Raw genomic sequence first — 23,741 nt, forward strand, 5'->3', positions numbered from 1 at the left:
TTAACTACTGAGCATTCCAAGTTGTTTATTTGGTGGGGTTGCCCCCAATCAACATTTTAGTTCTGGTGGTGCTTTCCAGCTAGTACGATTATTTCAAAGTTTTATTTCATAACAAAATGGAAAATTGGAATGTTAAAGTGCTAATAATAATGATATGATGTAAAGGTCTCCTAAAACTTAAACTACTGAAATATAAAATTTATTTGATGTGCTAAAAGCAGGGAATCATGTACTCACTGAACTTAGTCAACTCTTCAAATATGAATGAAAAGAAAATCAAAGAACGTACATTAAATTGACCAAACACATCATTAAAGGATATACTTAGGAATTTCTGGGAAGGGAATGGCACAGTCTATTGTTTGACCTCTACATTGCACTTTCAGAAATTCATTTGCCACTAAAATTGCAGACTGCCTTACTGAAAGTAAGGTACCCTAAATATAACCGATCCAATTCCTTTCGCTACTCTGTGATTAACATAGTTTCAAATACTGAAAGAAATGAAGCCAGGCAAAGAGACAAGCAGCAGCAGCAAACAAAAGCTCTAAGCTAGGGAGGCTTAGGCTTGGCTACAGTGTGGACCATGTGTCCCAGAGTACATTAAGAAAGTTAAACTGGACATTCCCTCCAATTTCTATTTATCTGGTTTAAAACTCTTCCCCTTAAATAAATGCACAGTATTGCATTAAAATAACAGAAAAGAAAAAAATAATCTCAAAACACGTGAAACTGCCAAAGCTTGAAATACAAAGACAGATCTAATGTATAGCAGAATATGTAAGTTCTAAAATAAAGGCAACATACTGCTTTATCAGATAGGTTACAAACAACATTCTTAATGGTTTTTATAAAGTAGATGGAATTATAATCATGAGGGCATCTGTTTTTGCTCCAATAAGAATACAATAGCATCAGTAAGAACAAATAAAATAGACACATTTATATAACTACAATTGTAAAATAGTATTTTATTATTTTTAATATAGTGCTGTAACATTTCATAATATTGCATACTGCTCAAATGTTGGTTTATTTAGACAAGAATATCCTTCATCCCACACCCCAGTCAGAATTTAAAGACACATTATCCTTTTAGAGCCCTAGCACATTGTCTCCTAATATGTCACATTTCATAAAACAGTAATGCTATGAACTAAAAGAGTAAAGGTTAACAATTACTTTGATTTCAGTTTCACAAGCAGCCAGGAGATTGCCGAATTCAGAACAGCAACAAAAACTTACTAGACTTTGTAGTAGTTACCTTTTCCATAATGCTCCTTCTTAAGAAAAAATATGAAGGCAAAGGTAATGTTTCTTTTAGTCTTTTATTCAACAAATCAACCTTTATCTTGCAAGTAAGTTTTACAGTTACCAAATGATATTATTTCTGTGCCAGCAGATTTTTTTTTTTGTTTTTCCAGCTTTTTGTTCTGGTGCTACCAGTAAGTGAACAAAATGACATTAAAAATTAAGTTCTAGGAACACCTTTCAAAATAAAACTTGTTTAAAAACACCAGGCTAGTGAGTCAAATACTTACAAATATAAAACAAGTAAGCATAATTGCATAGATTAACTAGTAAAAATTCAAATTCAGACAAAATGAAACAATGAATTTAATTAAATCAATGTAAAAGGCTCTTTCAAGTATTTTCTTGTTTTTTTTTTGCATTAATGTTGTATGCATTCCCCTTTATAACATGTTTTAATTTTTTTTTTTTTTTGGCACAGTTTCTCTTGGATTTAAATATAAGAAGTCTTATTAGGAAAGAAAGTCAATTTTTTTTTCCATAAAGGTCAGTGAATAATAATGAAAATATATTTTGAAGCATTTTAAAAATTATATTTGAAAGGAGTTGACATATATTAAAAAATTCTAATAACAAAGTATTTGCTAGTCTTGGTTCAATAAAGTCATCACCATGTCAATAGCTGGTCCCAACTATTAGATACTACTCCTTGCATTCAAATCTAATCAAATTAATTATCCAAGTAACAGATCTAAATATAATTTTATATTTAGATGCTTATAATATGGTCATATTCTGTATTCAGAGATATAAGGTTTCACTGGCAAAATTTAAAAATTGCCCCCTCAAAAATCATCTTATGTGTGAGGGTGTGTACACACACATATATTATGTTTCCTTTCATAAGAACTACTTTGTTTGAAAGACTTGACTCTGATATTCATTAATATGACTACAGGGTCCTCAAAATAAAAGCAGGCACAGCTGGTTAGTTTATGAATTATACTGCATTATTAACTTCGGTTGATTACAAAGAGTGGAATACCCTGTCACCTGATACTTAGAACCATCTGTACCACAAAGAGTTTACCTCATAAATTCACCATCAATTTGGTAATCTTTGATATAACTACCCTGTTCTTTTGAATACACATAACACAACAACAACAACAAAAACCTTTTTTTACTCAACTTTATAACTTCCACCACAATAAAAAGGGCACAGATACAATCCTCTACTTAACAATATATAAAAGAGGTTTGGCAGATACAGTCAGCATTATGGACACCATTTAAACCTCTATTTTATATCTGTAGGTTTTAAGTGTCTTGCCAAAAGCACGGTTTCATGATACATAATTTACAAAGTGTCATACTAAGTTTTAAAAGTACTCCTATATATACATTTTCTTCTTGTAACATGCCTCTGATTTCCAGCAGAAACATTATAAACGCTATCATAAATGAAATCTTTCTTTACAGAATAGACTATGGATCATATCAAAAATGCTTTAGTTCCCATCTTAAGACAGTTGTATACTAATTTTTAAGTAAGTATTTTAGGTATATAATTGGAAATGTAAATGGCCTGCATATAACCATAAATGAAAAGACTGCAGTTCAACAGTACCATATCTGCTTAGAAAGCTCTAACAAGTACAGCACTGTGAGAACAACACACAGACACCATATACATATGTATCTATAAATAAATAGAATTTTCCCATTGAAACTTTTTTTTTAAAAGCTTCACAGTTTGAAGAGGTTTTTGCTGTTAATAGGTAAAACAGATACATTATACTGACCGATCTGCTACAAATGTAATCTAATACACTGATTTACAACAAGCAGCGGTATGACCCTCTCTGTATTATGAAAAAAAAATCCCTAATACAGATTTCAACTATATTAAAGAATCCTTAGCAATTTTCACTAGTGTCATCCTTTAGTGTCCAAACATTAAGTGCATGTAATAAAATTTAACACATAACAAGGTGATTTCTTCAGGATAATTTTGCCATTCAAGTACCCAAGTTTATTATTACACAGAAAGTGAAACTTTTCAATTACTGCTCTGAAAAATCAGAGAAAGAATTACAGTATTATTTTGCTATGCAGCACTACTTTAGATTCATGATGGCATCTGTATCATGATGCTTTTTAAAATGAAGAGTGAAAAAATAATAAAACACTATTTCAAAAATGGTAGCATATTTGGTCAAAATACAAAATATAATAATATTAATAGCATTTGTATGTTAAAAACAAATATTTAAATGTTGTGTAATCATTGTAATGTGTTCAACATGAAGAACAGCTTTTCTCTTCACAATTGCCACATTTTAATTGATTATCAGTACAATACTTCTATGTTTTATAAACAAATTTTACAGGTTTTTTGTTGTAACTTTTTTTTTTTTTTTGCAAAGTATAACCTACAGCACAGTGATTTATAATTTAAGGTAACAGATATTTTCACATTCTAATTTAGCTTTTACACTATTTCATGCTTCTGAAGCTTTTTTGTTTTTGCTTCAAGATAGAGGTAGATTTAATAGATTGGGCATGTCAGACTTACTGCCAGAATGCAATTCTGCTAACGCAAAACTGCTAATGCGCAGTTTCCAAGATGCTAGAAAAAATTCAGAACCATTATGTAATACTTTACCAAAGTTCTCCTTTTCAAGCTTAAGTTATTAAATAATTTTATATGTATTTAATTGTTCACAAGTAGATACAAAAAATAGATAAAACAACAGAAACACAAATACAGGTACACCAAAATAAAAACAAAACTATAACAAAAGATTGCATCCGAATGGAAACTTTTGTTTTGCTTTTTAAAAGTGCATCAACTTTTTCTTTTCTGTTCTAAGTAAAAACACACCAAACATTCCTACTGACACTGTAACAAAGAAGAGATATCTGAAACTACCCTTTTTAGCCATTAATTTTTCCCCCACCAAGTTAAAGTTGAAACCCTTCCATTGGTGCTTCCTGCTGCTGAAACACGAACTGTTGTTCATTTTCATCCACCTGAGGTACAATGCTGGGATCATCTTCTTCTACACCAAAGTAATGTTCAATCAGATCAAAAGCCTTTTGGTAAATTTCCTGATTTTCATGGCTTTGCAGAAATTCAATTTTATCCAGACCTATTATATACATATATATAGAAAATTGTTACACAGGTTTCAACATAAATTTGAACTGAAATAATGAATCCACAGCATCTGTCAGTTCACTAGCAATGGGCTGTTATTTTTATCTAATTTTTGCATATACTCATAGCTAACACCATTTATGCCTTAAACTTTAAGAATGAGAGCATGAGGCAGTGCGGTATGAGGAAGCAGCACAGGCCTGGGGGTAAAAACATCAGTCTTCACTCTGCTAGCTGTGTGATTTTGCCCAAATAGTTTGGTTCCTTTGTAATTTAGTGTCTCAATTTTAAAATGACAGTTTTAGATTATGTAAGTCCACAGGTCCTTTCCAAAGTAATTATGCTAAATAAAAGGCACAAAAATGGAAAGCATCAAAACAAAAACACACCAAAAGGTGAGCAAACTAACACACACACATTATCTCAGAGAATGAACCAGAAGACACCAATATGGAATGAATGCTATTTGCAAATCCAGCACATCTATTATATAATTTACCAAAAGTACAACCTATAAGTGAAACTGAAAATGTCTATTTTTACAAGATAAGCAGAATCTATAGCACTTCATTTCATTGCTTCCAAGAAAAACAATCTACACACAAGTCTCAGTGATACTGAAAATCTTTTCATTTGATTACAGATGAACCTCTTCAATTGTATTATTACAGGATAGTATTGGAAGTACTAGCCAGAGCAATTATGCAATGAAAAGAAATTAAAGGCATCTAATTCAAAAAGGAAGAAGTAAAACTATCATCATTTGCAGATGACATGGTTTTATAATAGAAAATCCTAAAGACTCCACCAAAAAAATAGTTAAAACTAATCAATGAATTCAGTAAAGTAGGAGGATACAAAAACAGTGCAAAAATCTACTACATGTCTATAAACTAATAACAAACCATTAGAAAGTGAAATTTAAAAAATAATCCCATTTACAAGTGCATCAAAATGAATAAAATTCCTAGGAATACATTTAACCAAGGAGGTAAAAGACCTGTGCACTGAAAACTATAATGAAAGAAACCGAAGACGACACAAATCAATGGAAAGATATTCTGTGCTCATGGGTTGGAAGAATTAGTACTGTTAAAATGTCCACACTATCCAAAGCAATCTACAGATTCAATACCATCCATATCAAAATTCCAATGGTACTTTTCACAGAAATAGAACAAACAATCCTAAAATTTGTACTGAACCACATAAAACCCCAAATAGCCAGATGCAATCTTAAAAACAACAAAGCTGGAGGCATTATACTCCTGGATTTCAAACTATATGACAAAGCTATAATAATCAAAACTTAGTTGCATAAAAACAGATCAATGGAACATAATAGAGAGCCCAGTAAGAAACCCACATATAACATCAATCAGATTACAACAAAGGAGCAAAGAATGTAACATACAATGGGAAATAATAATCTCTTCAAAAAAACGGTGCTGGGGGGTCGCCTGGGTGGCTCAGTGGGTTAAGTGACCAACTTCGGCTAGGTCATGATCTCACAGTTTGTGGGTTCAAGCCCCATATCAGGCTTTGTGCTGACAGCTTGGAGCCTGTTTCAGATTCTGTGTCTCCTTCCTCTGCCCTCCCCTGTACTCTTTCTCTCTCTCTCTCTCTCTCAAAAATAAATAAACATAAATAAAATGGTGCTGGGAAAACTGGACAGCTACATACAAAAGAATGAAACTGGGCCACTATCTTATACCACACACTAAAACAAACCCTGAATGGATTACTTGAATGTAAGATCTGAAATTCTAAAACTCCCAAAAGAAAACACAGCTGATAAACTCTTTGATATCGGTCTTGGCAATTTTTGGATTTAACACCAAAAGCAATGGCAACAAAAGTCAAAATAAACACGTGAGGTTACATCAAACTAAAACGCAAGGTTACTCTTCCTTGCGTACAGCAAAGGAAGCCATCAACAAAATGAAAAGACAACCTACAGAATAGGAGAAAATATTTACAAATCATATACTTTAAGGAGTTAATACCCAAAATATATAAATAACTCATAAAACTCAACACCAAAAACAAACCATCTGGTTAAAAAACAGGCAGAGGATCTGAATAGATATTTTTCCAAAGAACACAGATATCCAACAGGTTGAAAAGGTGCTCAACCTCACTAATCATCAAGGAAACATAAATAAAAACTGCAATGAAATATCACCTCACATCTGTTAGAATCAGTTCTCAAAGACTAGAAATAACAAGCACTGATGTGAAGAAAACAGGACCCTGGTGCATTGCTGGTAGGAATGTAAGCTGATGCAGCCACTATGGTTAACCGTGTAGAGGGTTTTCAAAAAATTAAACTACTCAAAAAAAAAAAAAAACCACCATATAATTTAGCAATTCCTTTTCTGGGTATTTATCCAAAGAAAACAAAAACACTAACTAGAAAAGACACCCATGTTCACTGCAGCACTATTTACAGTGGCCTAGATATATAAACAACCTAAGTATTTACTGATGGAAGAGGAATTAAAAAATTGTGGTATACATGTATATAATAAAATATTATTCAGCCATAAAAAGAATGAAATCTTGCCATGTGCGATACGGATGGACCTTAAGGGCATTATGCTAAATAAAATAAGTCACACAAAGAAAAACGAATACCATGTGATCTCACTTATATGTCAAATCCAAAAATACAAAAACAAATGCCAAGCTCCTAGAGGCAGAGAACAAACTGGTGGTTGCCCATGAAGAAGTTGGCAAAATAGGTATGAAGGAGGTCAAAAGGTACAAACTTCCAGTTATAAATAAGTCATGGGGATATAGTGTACAGTATGGGGACTATACAGTTAAGAATATTTTATTACATATTTATTAAGTTGCTAAGAGAGTAAATCTTAAAAGTGCTCATCACAAGAAAAAATCTTTATACCTATGTACAATAATGGTTGGTAACTAGACTTACTATGGTAATCATTTTGTAGCATATACAAATATTGAATCATTATTTTGTATACCTAAAACCAACATAACGTTAAACAGCAATTAAAAACAAAAAGAATTGACTATAATGATAAATTTTGAACTGACTGCTTACCATATGCTTCTTCAATGAGAGCACAGTATGGATTAATGCCTATTCCATTTTGCTTAGATTCTTGTTCTCCAAGACGTAGAATATTTTCAAGTCCATTTAAAGCCACTTGGACTATTTTAGAATCCATAACAGTCAATAGGTCACAAAGGGGTTTAATGCAACCTAAGGCTACCAAATACCTTCAGAGTAATTAAAAAAAAAAGTAGAGGAAAAAAAATTTAAAAAGACTTAAATATTTACAACAATGATAGGAAAATATTCTTTAGTGAAATGTTACATAAACAATTAAGAAAAGTACTCATATATAAACTCAAACATGAAAACATTTAAATATTCATCTACATAGGAACCTGAAACTTTTTACTCTCCTATTCTCATTTAACATAATTAGCCATAAATGATATTACAAATATTACAAAAAGATACACATAAGCAAGTTGGTACTTGGGTCTGTTTTTGCATGGCAATATGAATACTAAGAATAGTGGCTTCAAGGTGCTTTTTTTTCTTTTTTTAAAGGTGAGCCTATGTACACATATCAGGGTCGCATGGGAGTATGCAGAAATGGAGAGGAAAGAGGGACATTTAAATCAAATTTCCCACAAAAACAATTGTAGCTGATGTTCTAAGGTATCTCCTGTGTTTCAGAAGCACAGAAGGCTTCTAGGAGCAAAACAGGCTCTGTTGTGAATAATTTTAACATATAATATTCACAAAAGTTATTCCACTCATTTTTTAATACTTTGTCCTTTTCTAGTTTTTATTAGCTCTTTTCCATTCTCTATAAAATAAAGTAACTGATTTATTCACTTGGCAAAACATCCACTAAGCATAAAGGAAAAAAGCATGTGCAGAAGCCAGAATGCATGACTTCAAGGGCCAAATCCACTCCTTATTAGTTATGTGACTTTGAGTGACTGCTCTGTGCCTCAGTTTCCCCATCTTTAAATGGGGATAATAACAGTACCAAGCTCAGAGTGTTGCTGTAAAAATACAGTTAAGAATTCAATAAAGTTAGTTTCCACTCTTTTTTTTTTTAAACGTTTTATTTATTTTTGAGACAGAGAGAGACAGAGCATGAACGGGGGAGGGTCAGAGAGAGGGAGACACAGAATCGGAAACAGGCTCCAGGCTCTGAGCTGTCAGTACACAGCCCAACGCGGGGCTTGAACTCACGGACTGCGAGATCATGACCTAAGCCGAAGTCGGCCGCTTAACCGAGTGAGCCACCCAGGCACCCCCCCACTCTCTTTTTTTAAAAAAGTATATACCTTCACTAGAGCACTCACTTGCCATATACCATACTAAAATTGATCAATGTATTTGTTGAATGAATATCTCATAGAGGTATGAAGGTAAAGGACATAAAATACATGAAAGTATCTGATATACTCCTGACACTCAATAACTGAAATGATGTAGCACAACTGGCAATATCAGATATTCAATAAATATTGTGGTATGCATGCTGAAATTAATCTAAGATCTCTTCCCATATATGTAGAATTAATGAAATGGTGAAAATGGTTAGAAAAATAATCACCTTGGTTTGGACACTTGATTCACACTAATAAATCTAAGTAATTACATATGGACGACATAATAATGAATATAAACTGAAAAAACACAACTATTTATAGGTGAACAAAGAAACTTTGGTACCCAAAGCACATAAAAATAATATTAGTATATAAAAAATGCAAGCTAGAACAAAGGAAAGATCTTGTTTTATTACTGCTTATATTCATAACATAATGAAATGGAAATGTAATGAAACAAGTAGAATGGAAAATAAGGAGAGATGTTGTCAACATGTAGAAATATAAATCTAAGACAGCAAGATATAGTACAAGTGTAGGCAATAATAGACAAAACCTTCTCAGTGATTTGTAAAGTAGCTAGTAGACTGACTTCTTCTTTTATAAATTAAGAAATAAATCAAATACTAATTAGAAAATACTTCCTAAACAGGCACTTCAAGAAACCTAAAAAGTCCTGAGTTTCCAGACAAATCCAGAGAACAAGAAGATTCTGTAGGAAGTTAGCTTTTAGACAAGTGCAAAGTAGAACCTTGCTATGGGGGAAATGCACAAGACAAAAAGAAACTCAAGAATTCTGATCGTAAAAGCTGTGATGATTACACATAATAATGATAACAGCAGCTAATCTTAGTAGAGAATTTACTGTTTAAGCACCATGTTAAGCATTTAAATGTATGAATTACATTTAATTATCAAGATACTACCATAAGTACTATCTGTTAATCAAATTCATTTAAAAAATGAAGAAACTGGGGTGCTTAGGTGGCTCAGTCAGTTAAGTGTGTGACTCTTGGTTTTGGCTTAGGTCATGATCTCACAGTTCGTGGGATTCAGCCCCATCCATGTTGGGCTCCAAGCTGACAGTGCAGAGCCTACTTGGGATCCTCTCTCTCTCTCTCTCTCTCTCTCTCTCTCTCTCTCTCTGCCTGTCCCCTGCTTGCTGTCTCTCTCAAAATGAATAATTAAATTAAAAAAAAATTAAGAAACTGTGGATTAAACAGGTAAAATGACTTTGTCAAGGTCATGCAACTTTTACTGAGGGAACAGGATTTGAAAGCATCCTGACTTCAAAGCCCACAGTACCTATTTATGTTGTTAGTAAAATAAACAAGTAAATAAACAATAAAAGGCTTAGATTCAAAAAGTTATCATAAAAAAGAAAGAAAGAATACTAGTAATGAAAAATAAAAGACACCATCCATAGATAAGGCTAATAACCAGTTAGGAGAACATTACTATACAAACAAATGTCTATTTCAATGTGTTTTAGATAAGGGATGCTCAAATTCATTAGCCATTTCTATATAATAAAGTTACATGTATGTGACTTCAATGGTCTAAAAAAATTTGCAAATTAATATAGACTGTCCTTTTTCAGATTTTTAATCTCTGATTTTTTTAAATACAGTCTGTCAAAGAGAATGGTGTTATTATCCTTTAATGAAAAAAGAAAAACCTGTGAATGAATATACCTAATATAACAAATGTTTTCATTTCACATTAAAATGCTTACTAACTGATTTAGAAATAATGTTTTAGTTTCATCAACAAATAAAATGTATTTAGTACTTCATTTAGTTCTATTGACATTTTAAAAAATATCAAAAAAATTTTTATCATACCTTACTTGTTCTGGAGTGCCTCCTGATGTTGCATTAGTTATAGCCCAAGCTGCTTCTTTTCTGGTGCGAAACTCTGCTTTCTGAAGAATCTCAATCAAAACAGGAAAAATATTTGCATCTATAACAGCCTGAGGAGGAAAAATGATACAGCATAATCAATGCAAATACTGTTTTAAACATATTAGTAAGTGGAGAGACTCATTGGTTTTAAAACATCAGGCTTTTTGGAAATACCTCTGATAATCTTTCTAATCTTTCAACAAACTTTCATGATTGGAGAATATATTAACAGAATATTAATTTTAAATATGATGAAGTACAAGGTGGATAATTTATCAAAATGGATAATTTTTGACTCAAGAAGCTTGGTAAGATCCTAATAAATCACTACTTAAAAGCTTAGAAAGGAAGATCACTACCTATTTAAAACTAATATAAATCCATCCTTTTTAAAGAGTAGCTGTATGTGTCCAGCACTGTGGGCAATTTTATACACGCGCACACACACACACACACACACACACACACACACACACAATTCCTCACTAGACTCCTACAAATTAATGTTATTATTTTAGAGGAAAAAAGGCTATGTTCTTTAAAATACTTTTCAAGATCTTTTTAAGTAACTCACTGAAAAAAAAAATCACTGGTAAAATGCTGACTTTTGTCCACACTGACTTATGAAATCTTGCTGTTTTCTTAGATCTGAAAGGTATTTACCTGAATCTGAGCTCTATTTCCAGCAGTGATATTAGAAACAGTCCAGCAGGCTTCTTTTCTGATTGATTCCTTTGGGCTACTCAACAAGTGTAAGAGACACGGTAATGCAGAGCAATTCAAAATTACCTAAAACAAAAATCAGAAATGGAAACAAAGTTTTATGACAAAAACAATAACAAAAAAAACAAAACAAATGAAAAAAATCCACACAAAAATATACTAATGATTTAATTTAGAAATATAAAAACCACTCTGAAAAACTAAATTGGGAAAAAAGGGATCCCTTTCAAAGTAAAACTTAGGTTTTTGCTATCTTCTATTCTCCCTCTTTGCCAAATCTGGTCTAATGCAGGTGCAGAAAGTGCCCTTGTCAAACCACCAAAATGCGAATTAGCAGTACATTCAGAGGTGTGCCCTTCAAGTTTAGGAATACACTCAAGAGTTCAACTGATACAACAATTTGAAGAGAGATTTAGTGACTGGCCAGTATCCGACCCCTAGTTTTACCGAATGAAATGATGGAAAAAAAAAATCAAACAGGTCAAAAGTACCTGATTCTATAAATGTAAAAAACCTCAATGTATACAATAAGGTAATTTTTTTTCATTAAAATATTTATTCCACTTCTCTTTTATAAAATAGTATGTTCTGCTTTGTCTCTTTAATTCCATGGCATAATTGTGTTCCTATTTTCAAAATACCCACAATGATTTGCATTAAATTTACTTGGTGAAAAATGCATGAAGCAGTATATGAAAATTCTGCTGAAGAGTATATGTTTAAAAGGGCATTCTCATTTAAAGAGCTATTTCAAATTAGAAACTATCAATTACTAAGCATTGCCTATTTAATAACTAATGTGTAAGTACCTAAATAGGACTTGAATAAATTAAAACTGAAAGACAATATGTAAATTAGAATAAAATTTATTTAATGGTGGCAAAGGAGAACTGAATGTGTTACAGAGTTTAAGTTCCTATCTTCAAAAAAGACTGCCCCAGATGTAATCTTGACATCACACCTTTTTTTTTGGTATGTCACCATTCTCCAAAAGACAGACAGACACAGACACATGTAGTTACTAATCCGGGAAATGTTTCCTTCCATTCTCATAATCTAGATCTTCAATCTACTAAAAAAGGCCCTCCCATTTCTAACCAATCCCCTTCTAACCTGTTTATAATCAATCACTCTCTCCCTGATAGTTCCTCTTCCAGTCAACCTTATTGTCTCTTAAACACAACTCACATATCTACTTCTGTACCTATGGTCATATAAATCTCTTCTGGTTTACTTAAATTCTTCTCCATCTTTAAAATACAGTTTAATTACAACTCCGTTATGGAATCTACAAAGATTTCTCAGCACAGTGATCTCTTCTTAAAATTTTTATCGCATTTACTGATCAATCAGCTCTCATCAAACATATACTAAACTTGGGCAATTTACTTTGTTTTAATATGTATTTTCTCCTCAATTTTATCATAAATCCCTCAAGAGCCTACCTTCTATCTTATACTTCTTTACATCAATATATATCTAGGATAGTGCTTTCACACAGAGGTATTTGAGGTTAATCACTTATTACCAAGAATATGCTTATTACCATTACATTGTAGATGTCTATATAGTTGTGGCAATGCTAAAGTCTTGATTAATATGTAACCAAGTAGTATGAAACTAGGTAAATTTCTTAAAATCCATTATGTTAACAATTTATGTTAAAGTCTGAACTCACCTGTGTTTGAATATCATCACCAGTCACAATATTACCAACTGCTCTTAATGCAGGTGATACAACTTTATAATCATTGTGCCTAAAAATAATAAAAATACCAACTTACATGATATATGAGAGTTAAAATTTACCCAAAAAATGCAAAAATAGTACAAAAATACCTGTATACTCTTTACCCAGAAATCCCATTCAAGTTTCACTAGTTACCCCAGTAACACCTTTGTAATAAAGAATCTAATCCAGGATTATGTATTACACCCAGCTGTCATGTCTCTAGTCTCTTTCAATACAAAAAAGTTCCTATTTTTTTCTTTATGATCTTGACATTTTTGATGATCATAAGCCAGTTATCTGTTTTTCCTCCAATGTATCCTCATGATTAAGACACAAATCACCTACTTTTAGCTGGGACATCACAAATGCTATAGTCTTTTCATTACATAGTATAGCATCTGACACCTGTTTTTTCTACAATAGTGGTGCAGAACTCCAGTCAATTAGGATGATGTTTGTCAGATTTCTCCTCTTTAACATTACTGTTTTTCCCTTTATAATTACTATTTTGGAGAGGATATACTTTTATACTATGTAAAATCCCATTCCTTATCCCACTTTTACCACTACTTTCACCATTTCTTGATGTGTATTGTTTTAATTATTAATCATATTGTTGCCAATGATGATTTTCTAATACCATTATTTCAACTGTATGTCTTTTCTACCTTATCTATTGATCTACCTACTTCTTTTAGTATGGACTCATGGACTCCTATTTTATTCAATACGTTAGTTTGGTTCTTGTTAATGAAGAGTAGTAAAAACCAAGATTTCATGTGTTCAGCTTTTTAATATAGATGTATCTCTACTCTCAGGCTCTTTAAGAGGATAAACACACACACACACACACACACACACACACACACACACACACATTTATTTCTACATCTATCTCTTTATGTTAAAAGCCATGAGTTCACATTCAAGTCTCCAGTTCTAATCTAATACCACAAGATTATTCTGGCTTTCCTCCCTTCCATATTTGTATTTCCATTCTCTTAGAATAAGAAACTGGCTTCTTTTATCATAATCTCCCCACACATGACCAATCTTCTGATCTGGCTAGGCTGTTATCCACCATTTGTTGGCTCCAAACCTTGCTCCAGCCTGCCTGCTCTTCTGGTCTAATGGGTGCCACCCTCAAGCTTGAGCCCTGACACCCCCATTAGATGCTGTCCTCAGACTGGAGCCACAACCCCTTATCAGACCTCTCCACTTTGTACTGTCTGCCTTGTTTGTTTTTTTGACAAAAGGAAGGAATATAGTAAATCTTTTTTTAAAAAAAGGATACAGAAACCATCTTGAAAATTATATATATACATATATAATAATATAATATATAATATATATATAATGTGTATATATATATATATATATATATATATTTTTTTTTTTTAGAGCAAGAGAGGAAGCAGGGGAGGGGCAGAGGAAGAGAGAGAAAGAATCCTAAGCAGGCTCCAAACTCAGCACAGTGCCCAACAAAGGGCTTGATCCCACAACCCTGGGATAATGATCAGAGCTGAAATCAAGAGTCAGATGCTCAACCAACTGAGCCACCCAGCCACTCCAAGAAACTATCTTTTTAAAACAAGTTGTCTTACAAGTTTTTAACTTCTTTTATAGAAAATATATTCTTTTTAAAGAAGGTAGCAATAACAGCCCAGCAAGAGAAATACTAACACAAGTGAAATACTAAATGTTTTCATTACATGGACTTTTACATAAGTTAGCTATTGTAATGAACAATTAACTAGATTACAGGTTCTGTAAGAACAAGTACTGTGTTCTATACTTCATTAACAATATCTTGTACAACACTAGAGGCAATAGGAATTCCATATATACCTGCTGAATTAAATCCCTCCCACTCATTAAGAGATTAAAATTAATGAAATATATTAATGAAATGATTAGTTCCAACTAGAGGATATGAGATGCAAATTTAAGCATTATAGCTTTTCAGCATTATAGCTGTTCTGAAAAGTGAGGTTGATGGCTTTTTAATCCTTCCTGAAGATGGTGACTCTTGAGATATTTACAAGGCCATTATTCTAACTGCTAGACTTAATACATAATCATACAATTATTTATCATAAATTATAGTTACATCAAAAGTTCCACCAATCTTCGACAGACTCCAGAATCAATGACTGCTTGAATTTTATCATTGGGTCCATCAGAGAGATAAGAAAGGGCCCAGCACACATCTGCTAATACATCTGGGTCACTGCTAAACAATAATCGTGACAAGACATTTAAGCAAGGTGAAACCTGGAAGAAAAGAAAAGAGCCAATATTTAACAATTTTCTCTAAGACCAAGTTTCCTTAGGCAAATGCAGAAACTCATTTTAAAACAAAAATTTAATAATACAAAAAAGTACCAGCAAAATTAACACATTCTATTATTTTAAAATTATGATCAGATATATGAACATATAATTATTTCCAATTAATCTTAAATAAGATATGTGGTAATTTAAAGCTTTTTAGGGTAATGAAATACATATTTGAGATGCTCTATGTTTAAATCATACACATACACACCCAAAAAAGGCATATCAAAACAGAGGGAAGTAAAAATGTTAAAAGTGTCTAATATAATAATCATGGAATATGATACAACATAAATGAATCTCAGCCTACTCATATATACATTATTGGAAATAAACCTAATAACAGTTGAGGATTAAAGGTGTAGAAAATACAAAAAGAAATCTGAAAGGTTTTTAAATGGAAGTCACTACTAAACTCTACTTCTTAATGTAATGAAACCCTGAATCTTCAACACACACACACACACACACACACACACACACACACACCAGAGACTTAAGCCTTCTAGCATTAATATTCCAACTAATTAGCTGTGCAATGAGCACATCACTTCATCTCTGAAACTCAGTTTCCAATTCTGTGAAACAAAGGCTGAATTAGATAAATTTATGATCTTTCCTTTCTTAGGTCAGACAGACCTAGATTCATTAGCTGTGTGACCATGGGCAAATTACCTAACATCTCTGAAACCCATTTTCTTCATTTATAAAACAGGAATAACACAGTCCTGTTAAATTATAAGAATGCACATAGCATCTTAGAATAGTGCTGGCATATAGTAAGCACTGAGACTGAGATGTTGGTTGGCTCTTTTTATTGCCATGATCAGTATTGATTCTATATTCCTTAAAGTTTTTTTTTTTTAATGTTTGTTTATTTTTGAGGGAGAAAGAGAGAGAGAGCATGCATGTACACACACACATAAACACACACACAGAGGCGGGGCAGAGAGAGGGAGACAGAATCCTAAGCAGGCTCCAGGCTGTCACGGCGGAGCCCCGACGCAGGGCTCAAACTCATGAACCGTGAGATCATGACCCGAGCTGAAATCAAGAGTCAGACACTTAACCAACTGAGCCACCCAGGCGTCCTTGAACTTGTTTTTCTTTTTTTTTATCAGCATCCTAAAGTATCCCTTCTATCTCAGAAAAGGGCTGTATGCTAAATTTAGATATGCTACAAAAAAGAGTAATGATAGCTTTTTCATGCTTAGTATTTTATTTTTATTTAAAAAAATTTTTTTAAATGTTTACTTATTTTTTGAGAGAGAGAGAGAGAGAGAGAGCAGGGGAAAGACAGAGAGAGAGGGAGACACAAAATCCGAAGCAGGCTCCAGGCTCCAGTTGTCAGCACAGAGCCCGAGACACGGAGCTGGAACTCATGGACCGTGAGATCATGACCTAAGCCGAAGTCAAACGCTTAACCAACTGAGCCACCCAGATGCTCCTCATGCTCTAGTATTTTAGATGAATTTTCTCTTTACCTCAATTTTAAAGACTGCCAGGACATAAACTATAACTTCTAAAAATACTTATCCATGTTCTCTGCTGGGCCGTCTCCTATAAGGATGACCCTAGGGCCCCGGAACAAGAAATAGTTTCTTTACAAAATAGATGTGTTTGTAAGTTAGTAAAACAAATCTGCACAACTGGATCCTTCCTGAACAATCATGCCTTCACCCTTGCCAACCACCTTCTCTTCCTTGAACAGAGAAATGTGTAAATTATTTTTAAAGCAAATACAAATTTTTGAGTTAAAAAATTCAGCATAGCTAATCCATATCTTTGTACTGACTTAAAAAACAGTGAAGTACTACATATTTTTAAAGGAAGCAAAATAAAAATATTTCTGATTCACTGTCTTCTCAGAACAAGGAAAAGAAGAAAGAGAAATACAAATTCGATCTCTGAGGAGTGCAGTGGACATCTGTAATCCTGCCCGTAATATATTGGGGACACGATTATAAATGAGGAGGGAAAGGTGGCACCTCAATGCCTGGAGAGGTAGCTACCAATAAGAAGGAAGCTTGAAAAAAAAAGAAGAAAAAGAAAGCTAATTTATCATCCAACTATCATCCCAAAGATCTCAAGAATCAGAGGTACCAGGTATCACAGAAAACACAGAAGAGGAACAGTGTTAAAACAGAAAGAGCTTAAAAATCTAAATGGGAAACAGGTTAGACTCTGGGTCCCTACCATATAGGTAGGTGTCTAATATTCTCAATCCTACCAAAGACTAAACGCTTATTTTAAGGAGAAGCTGAACAACAAAAAGTGAACTACAGAAACTGAACTTTGGGGTATCAGGCATAGACAAGGTTGAAATAAAGCACAGGATCAGAAATTCCAGAGTAAAAGTTTATATACTGACTGAAGAAATCCTCTAGCCCTCTTCCAATACCCAATTCTCACATCTCCAGTAGTATTATCTATATACCACACCTCAACCCAATCTATTTACTTTCCAGCAGGAGACTGGAAAATCGTCTCTGGAGACAGTATGATCTCAGAAAGCATACTGAAATTTGGAGTTCCTCAGAGAAAACATGGTTTTGCTGTCCAATTACTCTGTAATGAAGTCCATGAAATGATGAGTCTAAACACCCACCTATCTACCCATTTTCCATTTAGCTTTTACTGCCTGCTTCCTAAGTATGTTCAGAGTACCCAAGACCACCAGTTAAATGAGGAGATCCCCCAGTAAAAATGAGACTAAGACAAACAAACCATAAACAAAACAAAAACATACAAAAAAACAGAGACACCAGAAAAAAGAAAAGCTCAAAAAAACTGTAAATCCTCACAGATGCATAATTTGCTAGGTCCATAAAAGAAGCTTATAGAAGAAGTCTATATAAAAATGAGCAGAAAACAAAACAAAACAAATCTTGAAAATATAAAATGATTGTAAAAATAAAAATTTCAAAAAAAGTCAATGATACAGGAAAAATCTCTCATAGAAAAATCACAGAAAATGTACGCAACAAAAGTCTTAAGCCCTTTTAACATGAATTACACTGTAAGCTTGGGATATATAAGTAAACAAGCAGAGACAAAGATTCCTAACTCTAAGGAGTTTATATTTTAATGGAAGATTTTTTTTAATTAATATATGTAAAAAATTTTAAAAACACATACTATGTTAAAGGATGCTGAGGAAAAAAATTAGATTAAAATGTGGAAGTCAGTGGCTGGAGGCAGTGACAGATTACATTATTATATACAGTGATCAGAGTAGAGCTCATGGAAAAGGTGATTTATAAGCAAGCATTTAAGGAAGAAAAGGGAATTAGGTACATATTAAGCAGATACTAAGCATTAAGTTGTAGGCCAATGGTTCTCAAAGTGTGGTCCATGGACCCCTGGAGGATTCCTGAAACTTTCAGGGGGCTCTTTAATGCCAAAACCATTTTCATAATTATTCTAACACATAATGGGTCTTTTTCACTTTGTTGACATTTGTACTAAAGCTACAAAAGCAATGGTGGGTAAAACTATCAGTACTTCAGTATAAATCAAGGCAGTAGTACCAAAATGTACCACTGATCTTTGAATTTTTTACCTCCACATACTTAGAAGGGGAGAGAAACCCAGTTTCATTTAAGAATTAACTTGTAGAAACAGTAAAAACTACTAATTTTATTAAATCTCAACTCTTGAATACATGTTTTTTTGAATACATTATAAGATGAAATGGGAAATATGCACATACACATATATATACATATAAAATATATTTTAAGGGGCACCTGGATGGCTCAGTAGGTTAAGCAGCTGACTCTTGATTTAAGCTCAGGTCATGATCTCATGGTTCATGAGTTTGAGCCGCTTGGGATTCTGTCTCTCCCTCTCTGCCCCTATCTCATTTGTGCACTCTCTTTCCTTCTCTCTCTCAAAAATAAATAAATATATATTTAAAAAAAAAATCCAATACTGTTACTAATAAGGAAAAAGGAAAAATCAAACATGGCATTTTAAACTAATTATATATTTACAACTATCTCATAATTATTATTTAAAAATATACACATACAGATGCACACTATTTTAAAAGCAGAGGAAGGCAACAAAACCCCAAATGCTTAAAAGTAATGTATTTTAAAGAAAGAAATTTAAAATGAAAAGCAATGCATAAACCAAAGTTCACGGAGTAAAATCTCAATTAAAATAGCATTTTTAAGAGGTAAAATAGATTACTATGATTGCTAAAACCATAAATATAATTAGCAAGCAAATTCTACATGCAAGTCTAAACATATAAATAGCTGGTGAAAGATTCACCACCATCAGTTGAATGGATCCTTATCATCTCCTTAGATAAAATATGAACATTTTCTTTCCTTCCAATTCTATAATGATCATGCCAAATAATCACCTTTTTTATATAGGTTTTTTTTTTAAGGCTGTTTGAGGGGTACTTATGTACCACATAATATTCTTTTCCTTGTATTATACACAGTCCAAATACTCATTTCTTCTTTCACTATTAAAGTGAAAATTATAAAAAATCCTTTTATACTGAATAAGGCCATTGTTGCAACATTGTTTTATAATGTTTTATATGGTTCCTCGAGGAGCTGTGGTACAACTTATGCAAAACTTTTCTAATATATGTATCTATTAAACCAAATTTCTGATTAAAATAATAATTTTGTTCCTCCTTTTAGCATACTTTACAATGCTTTAAACTAGCTCTTTAGTCATATTATGCACTTGTCAACAAACATGGAATAGAATAAGCATAGATGGTAGTATAAGAATTCTACGAACTATGATTGAACCCCTAACATGCTATTGGGTGTGGAGAAAGATCAACAGAATCATGGTACCAATGAGATTTTAAAGTCGTGTTGGCAGTTCACATGAAATGTGGCCAAATCATCCATTTTTAAAACTGGAATGGTTAAAGCATAAATGAGAAGGCATACTAATTCATGCATATTTTTGAATAAGGAATTTATTATTTTTTGCCCCCAGAAACATTATCACTAAATCCACACCAGATTTTGAGCTCTTGTTCCTCTTTAATTAATGCTAAATTCAGAAGAAGTATAATGATAGCCCAGAAATTTACCTACATTCTATTTTTTTAACAGCATCTTATTGGTAAGACAATAGAACTAGATTGGGAATTTATTAATAATCTACTCTTTTAGCAGAATATGAGGAGATGGGGAAAAAGATATTCTAAACAGATAAAAAGTACCTGGGAAAGCAGAAGCCACCATGGACTAATTACTTTTCAGATTTTACAACTAAGAGTAGACCTGGATGAAGTACCTTTACCTTTTTAGGGGCTTCAATTTCCTATAAATGAAAAGAACTAGACTAGTGGATTTCTAAAGTCAACATTAATGTACATAAACATCAAGTGACAAAGTGACAATGGTTGCTGAGGGGCAATCATGAGGTAAAGTAAGAGCAGAAGGGAAACTTCTTTTCCACTGTATATCTCAACATTGTCTGGTCAATAAAGAAAATAATTACCAAAAAAAGGCATAATGTTTCCTTCAATCTCTAAAAATCTATTATAAGGAGATTTAAACATTTATATAGATAGATTCCTTAATTTGTATATTTTATTCATACCTTACTAAAGTTTGGAGGAGGGTTTTTCCCTCTACATAAATTTGAGAGGGCCCATACAGCATTTCTGGTTGTTGTTAGTCTGTTTGAATTTGTTAATAACCTGCCAAAAAAAAAAAAAAAAAAAAAAAAAGAAAGAAAGAAAGAAAGAAAAGAAAAGAAAATTGTCACTTTACATTCATTTTTTCTCTTTAGCTATTTTGTATCATAAAGTATAAAAATTCGCAATATATTTCATAAGGTAGTCAAACCCAAGTGGTAAACTAGGAAAGGGGAATTTTAAAAATAATTATATCCCCAGAAATAAAAATATATATCACCATTTTACTTTTAAAAATTGGAATCTATGATCTCAATAGATTTTTACAAGACATAAAACATGTCAAAATAAAGGGTGTCATGGAAAACTGACTCATTTCTATATACTTTAAAAAGAGTATTAGATTACTTTTTTTTTTTTCCATGAAAATAATACATTATACTTTTAGGAAGCAAGGTACGTACACAGGGTCAAATCAAATGCAGATCAGCTACTGAGAAGAGATGTTTGGTTCTGAATAGATTGTCTCTCAGTATATTTGATCTGCAACCTGCCACAGCTATTCAGAAACTAGGTTTAAAAAAAAAAAACCTCTATTCTCTAGTGACATGAGCAAAAACGGTAGAGAAGGTAACTTTTGCAGCTTGTCCCCCGCTAGAAAAAAATATATAAACAACAACAAAAAAATCTGCAAACTTTGTCAGAATCAACTTTATCAGAACTCTTGAAGACGGGGCACCTGGGTGGCTAAGTCACTTAAGCATCCAACTCTTGGGGTTTCCGCTCAGGTCATGATCTCACAATCAGTGACATGAAGCCTAACCCCTAGTGGGCATTGCAGTGCTGAGCCTGCTTGGGATTCTCTCTCCCTCTCTGCCCCTCCCCCATTTGCAAGCACTCTCTCTCAAAATAAACATTAAAAAAAAAAAAAAAGAAATCCCAAATACAAAATCTAACAGCACACCTAAAGGAAATAGAAGCAAAACAGCAAAGACACTCCAAACCCAGCACAAGAAGAGAAATAATAAAGATCAGAGCAGAAATAAACAATATAGAATCCAAAAAAACTGTAGAGCAGATCAATGAAACCAAGAGTTGGTTTTTTGAAAAAATAAACAAAATTGATAAACCTCTAGCCAGGCTTCTCAAAAAGAAAAGGGAGATGACCCAAATAGATAAAATCATGAATGAAAATGGAATTATTACAACCAATCCCTCAGAAATACAAGCAATTATCAGGGAATACTATGAAAAATTATATGCCAACAAACTGGACAACCTGGAAGAAATTGACAAATTCCTAGGCACCCACAAACTTCCAAAACTCAAACGGGAAGAAATAGAAAATTTGAATAGACCCATAACCAGTGAGGAAATTGAATCAGTTATTAAAAATCTCCCAACAAATAAGAGTCCAGGACCAGATGGCTTCCCTGGGGAATTCTACCAGACATTTAAAGCAGAGATAACACCTATCCTTCTCAAACTGTTCCAAAAAATAGAAAGGGAAGGAAAACTTCCAGACTCATTCTATGAAGCCAGCATTACTTTGATTCCCAAACCAGACAGAGACCCAGGAAAAAAAAGAGAACTATAAGCCAATATCCCTGATGAATATGGATGCAAAAATTCTCAACAAGATACTAGCAAATTGAATTCAACAGCACATAAAATTATTCACCATGATCAAGTGGGATTCATTCCTGGGCTGCAGGGCTGGTTCAACATTCGTAAATCAATCAATGTGATACATCACATTAATAAGATAAGAACCATATGATCCTGTCAATTGAGGCAGAAAAGCTTTTGACAAAATTCAGCATCCTTTCTTAATAAAAACCCTCGAGAAAGTCAGGATAAGAGGAACACACTTAAACATCATAAAAGCCATTTATGAAAAGCCCACAGCTAGTATCATCCTCAATGGGGAAAAACTGAGAGCCTTCCTCCTGAGATCAGGAACACGACAGGGATGCCCACTCTCACTGCTGTTGTTAAACATAGTGTTGGAAGTGCTAGCATCAGCAATCAGACAACAAAAGGAAATCAAAGGCATCAAAATTGGCAAAGATGAAGTCAAGCTTTCACTTTTTGCAGGTGACATGATACTGTATGTGGAAAACCCAACAGATTCCACCAAAAGTCTGCTAGAACAGATACATGAATTCAGCAAAGTCGCAGGATACAAAATTAATGTACAGAAATCAGTTGCATTCTTATACAGTAATAATGAAGCAGCAGAAAGACAAATAAAGAAACTGATCCCATTCACAATTGCACCAAGAAGCATAAAATACCTAGGAATAAACCTAACCAAAGATGTACAAGATTTGTATGCTGAAAACTATAGAAAGCTTATGAAGGAAATTAAAGAAGATATAAAGACATGGGAAAAACATTCTGTGCTCATGGATTGGAGGAATAAATGTTGTCAAAATGTCAATACTACCCAAAGCTATCTACACATTCAATGCAATCCCAATCAAAATTGCACCAGCATTCTTCTCGAAGCTAGAACAAGCAATCCTAAAATTTGTATGGAACCACAAAAGGCCCCAAATAGCCAAAGTAATTTTGAAGAAGACCAAAGCAGGAAGCATCACAATCACAGAC

General features: G+C 33.0%; 1 protein-coding gene across 2 annotated transcripts in view; it reads right to left on the minus strand.

Moving 5' to 3' along the window:
* Window positions 1-3,509: 3,509 nt before the first annotated feature.
* Window positions 3,510-23,741, minus strand: part of KPNA5 (karyopherin subunit alpha 5) — a 40,509-nt gene continuing 20,277 nt past the window's right edge. For both annotated transcript variants that reach the window (XM_015064679.3, XM_027057032.2), the window contains exons 8-14: window positions 21,092-21,191; window positions 15,276-15,439; window positions 13,112-13,190; window positions 11,374-11,499; window positions 10,651-10,778; window positions 7,488-7,666; window positions 3,510-4,406 (exon numbers count right to left, since the gene is read on the minus strand). In XM_015064679.3, coding sequence (XP_014920165.1) covers window positions 4,219-4,406; window positions 7,488-7,666; window positions 10,651-10,778; window positions 11,374-11,499; window positions 13,112-13,190; window positions 15,276-15,439; window positions 21,092-21,191 — 964 coding nt within the window. In that variant the 3' untranslated portion in view covers window positions 3,510-4,218. The remainder of the gene's footprint in view (window positions 4,407-7,487; window positions 7,667-10,650; window positions 10,779-11,373; window positions 11,500-13,111; window positions 13,191-15,275; window positions 15,440-21,091; window positions 21,192-23,741) is intronic.

This window comes from Acinonyx jubatus, chromosome B2, assembly GCF_027475565.1.
Source record: "Acinonyx jubatus isolate Ajub_Pintada_27869175 chromosome B2, VMU_Ajub_asm_v1.0, whole genome shotgun sequence".
In the NCBI taxonomy this organism is placed as follows: Eukaryota; Metazoa; Chordata; class Mammalia; order Carnivora; family Felidae; genus Acinonyx; species Acinonyx jubatus.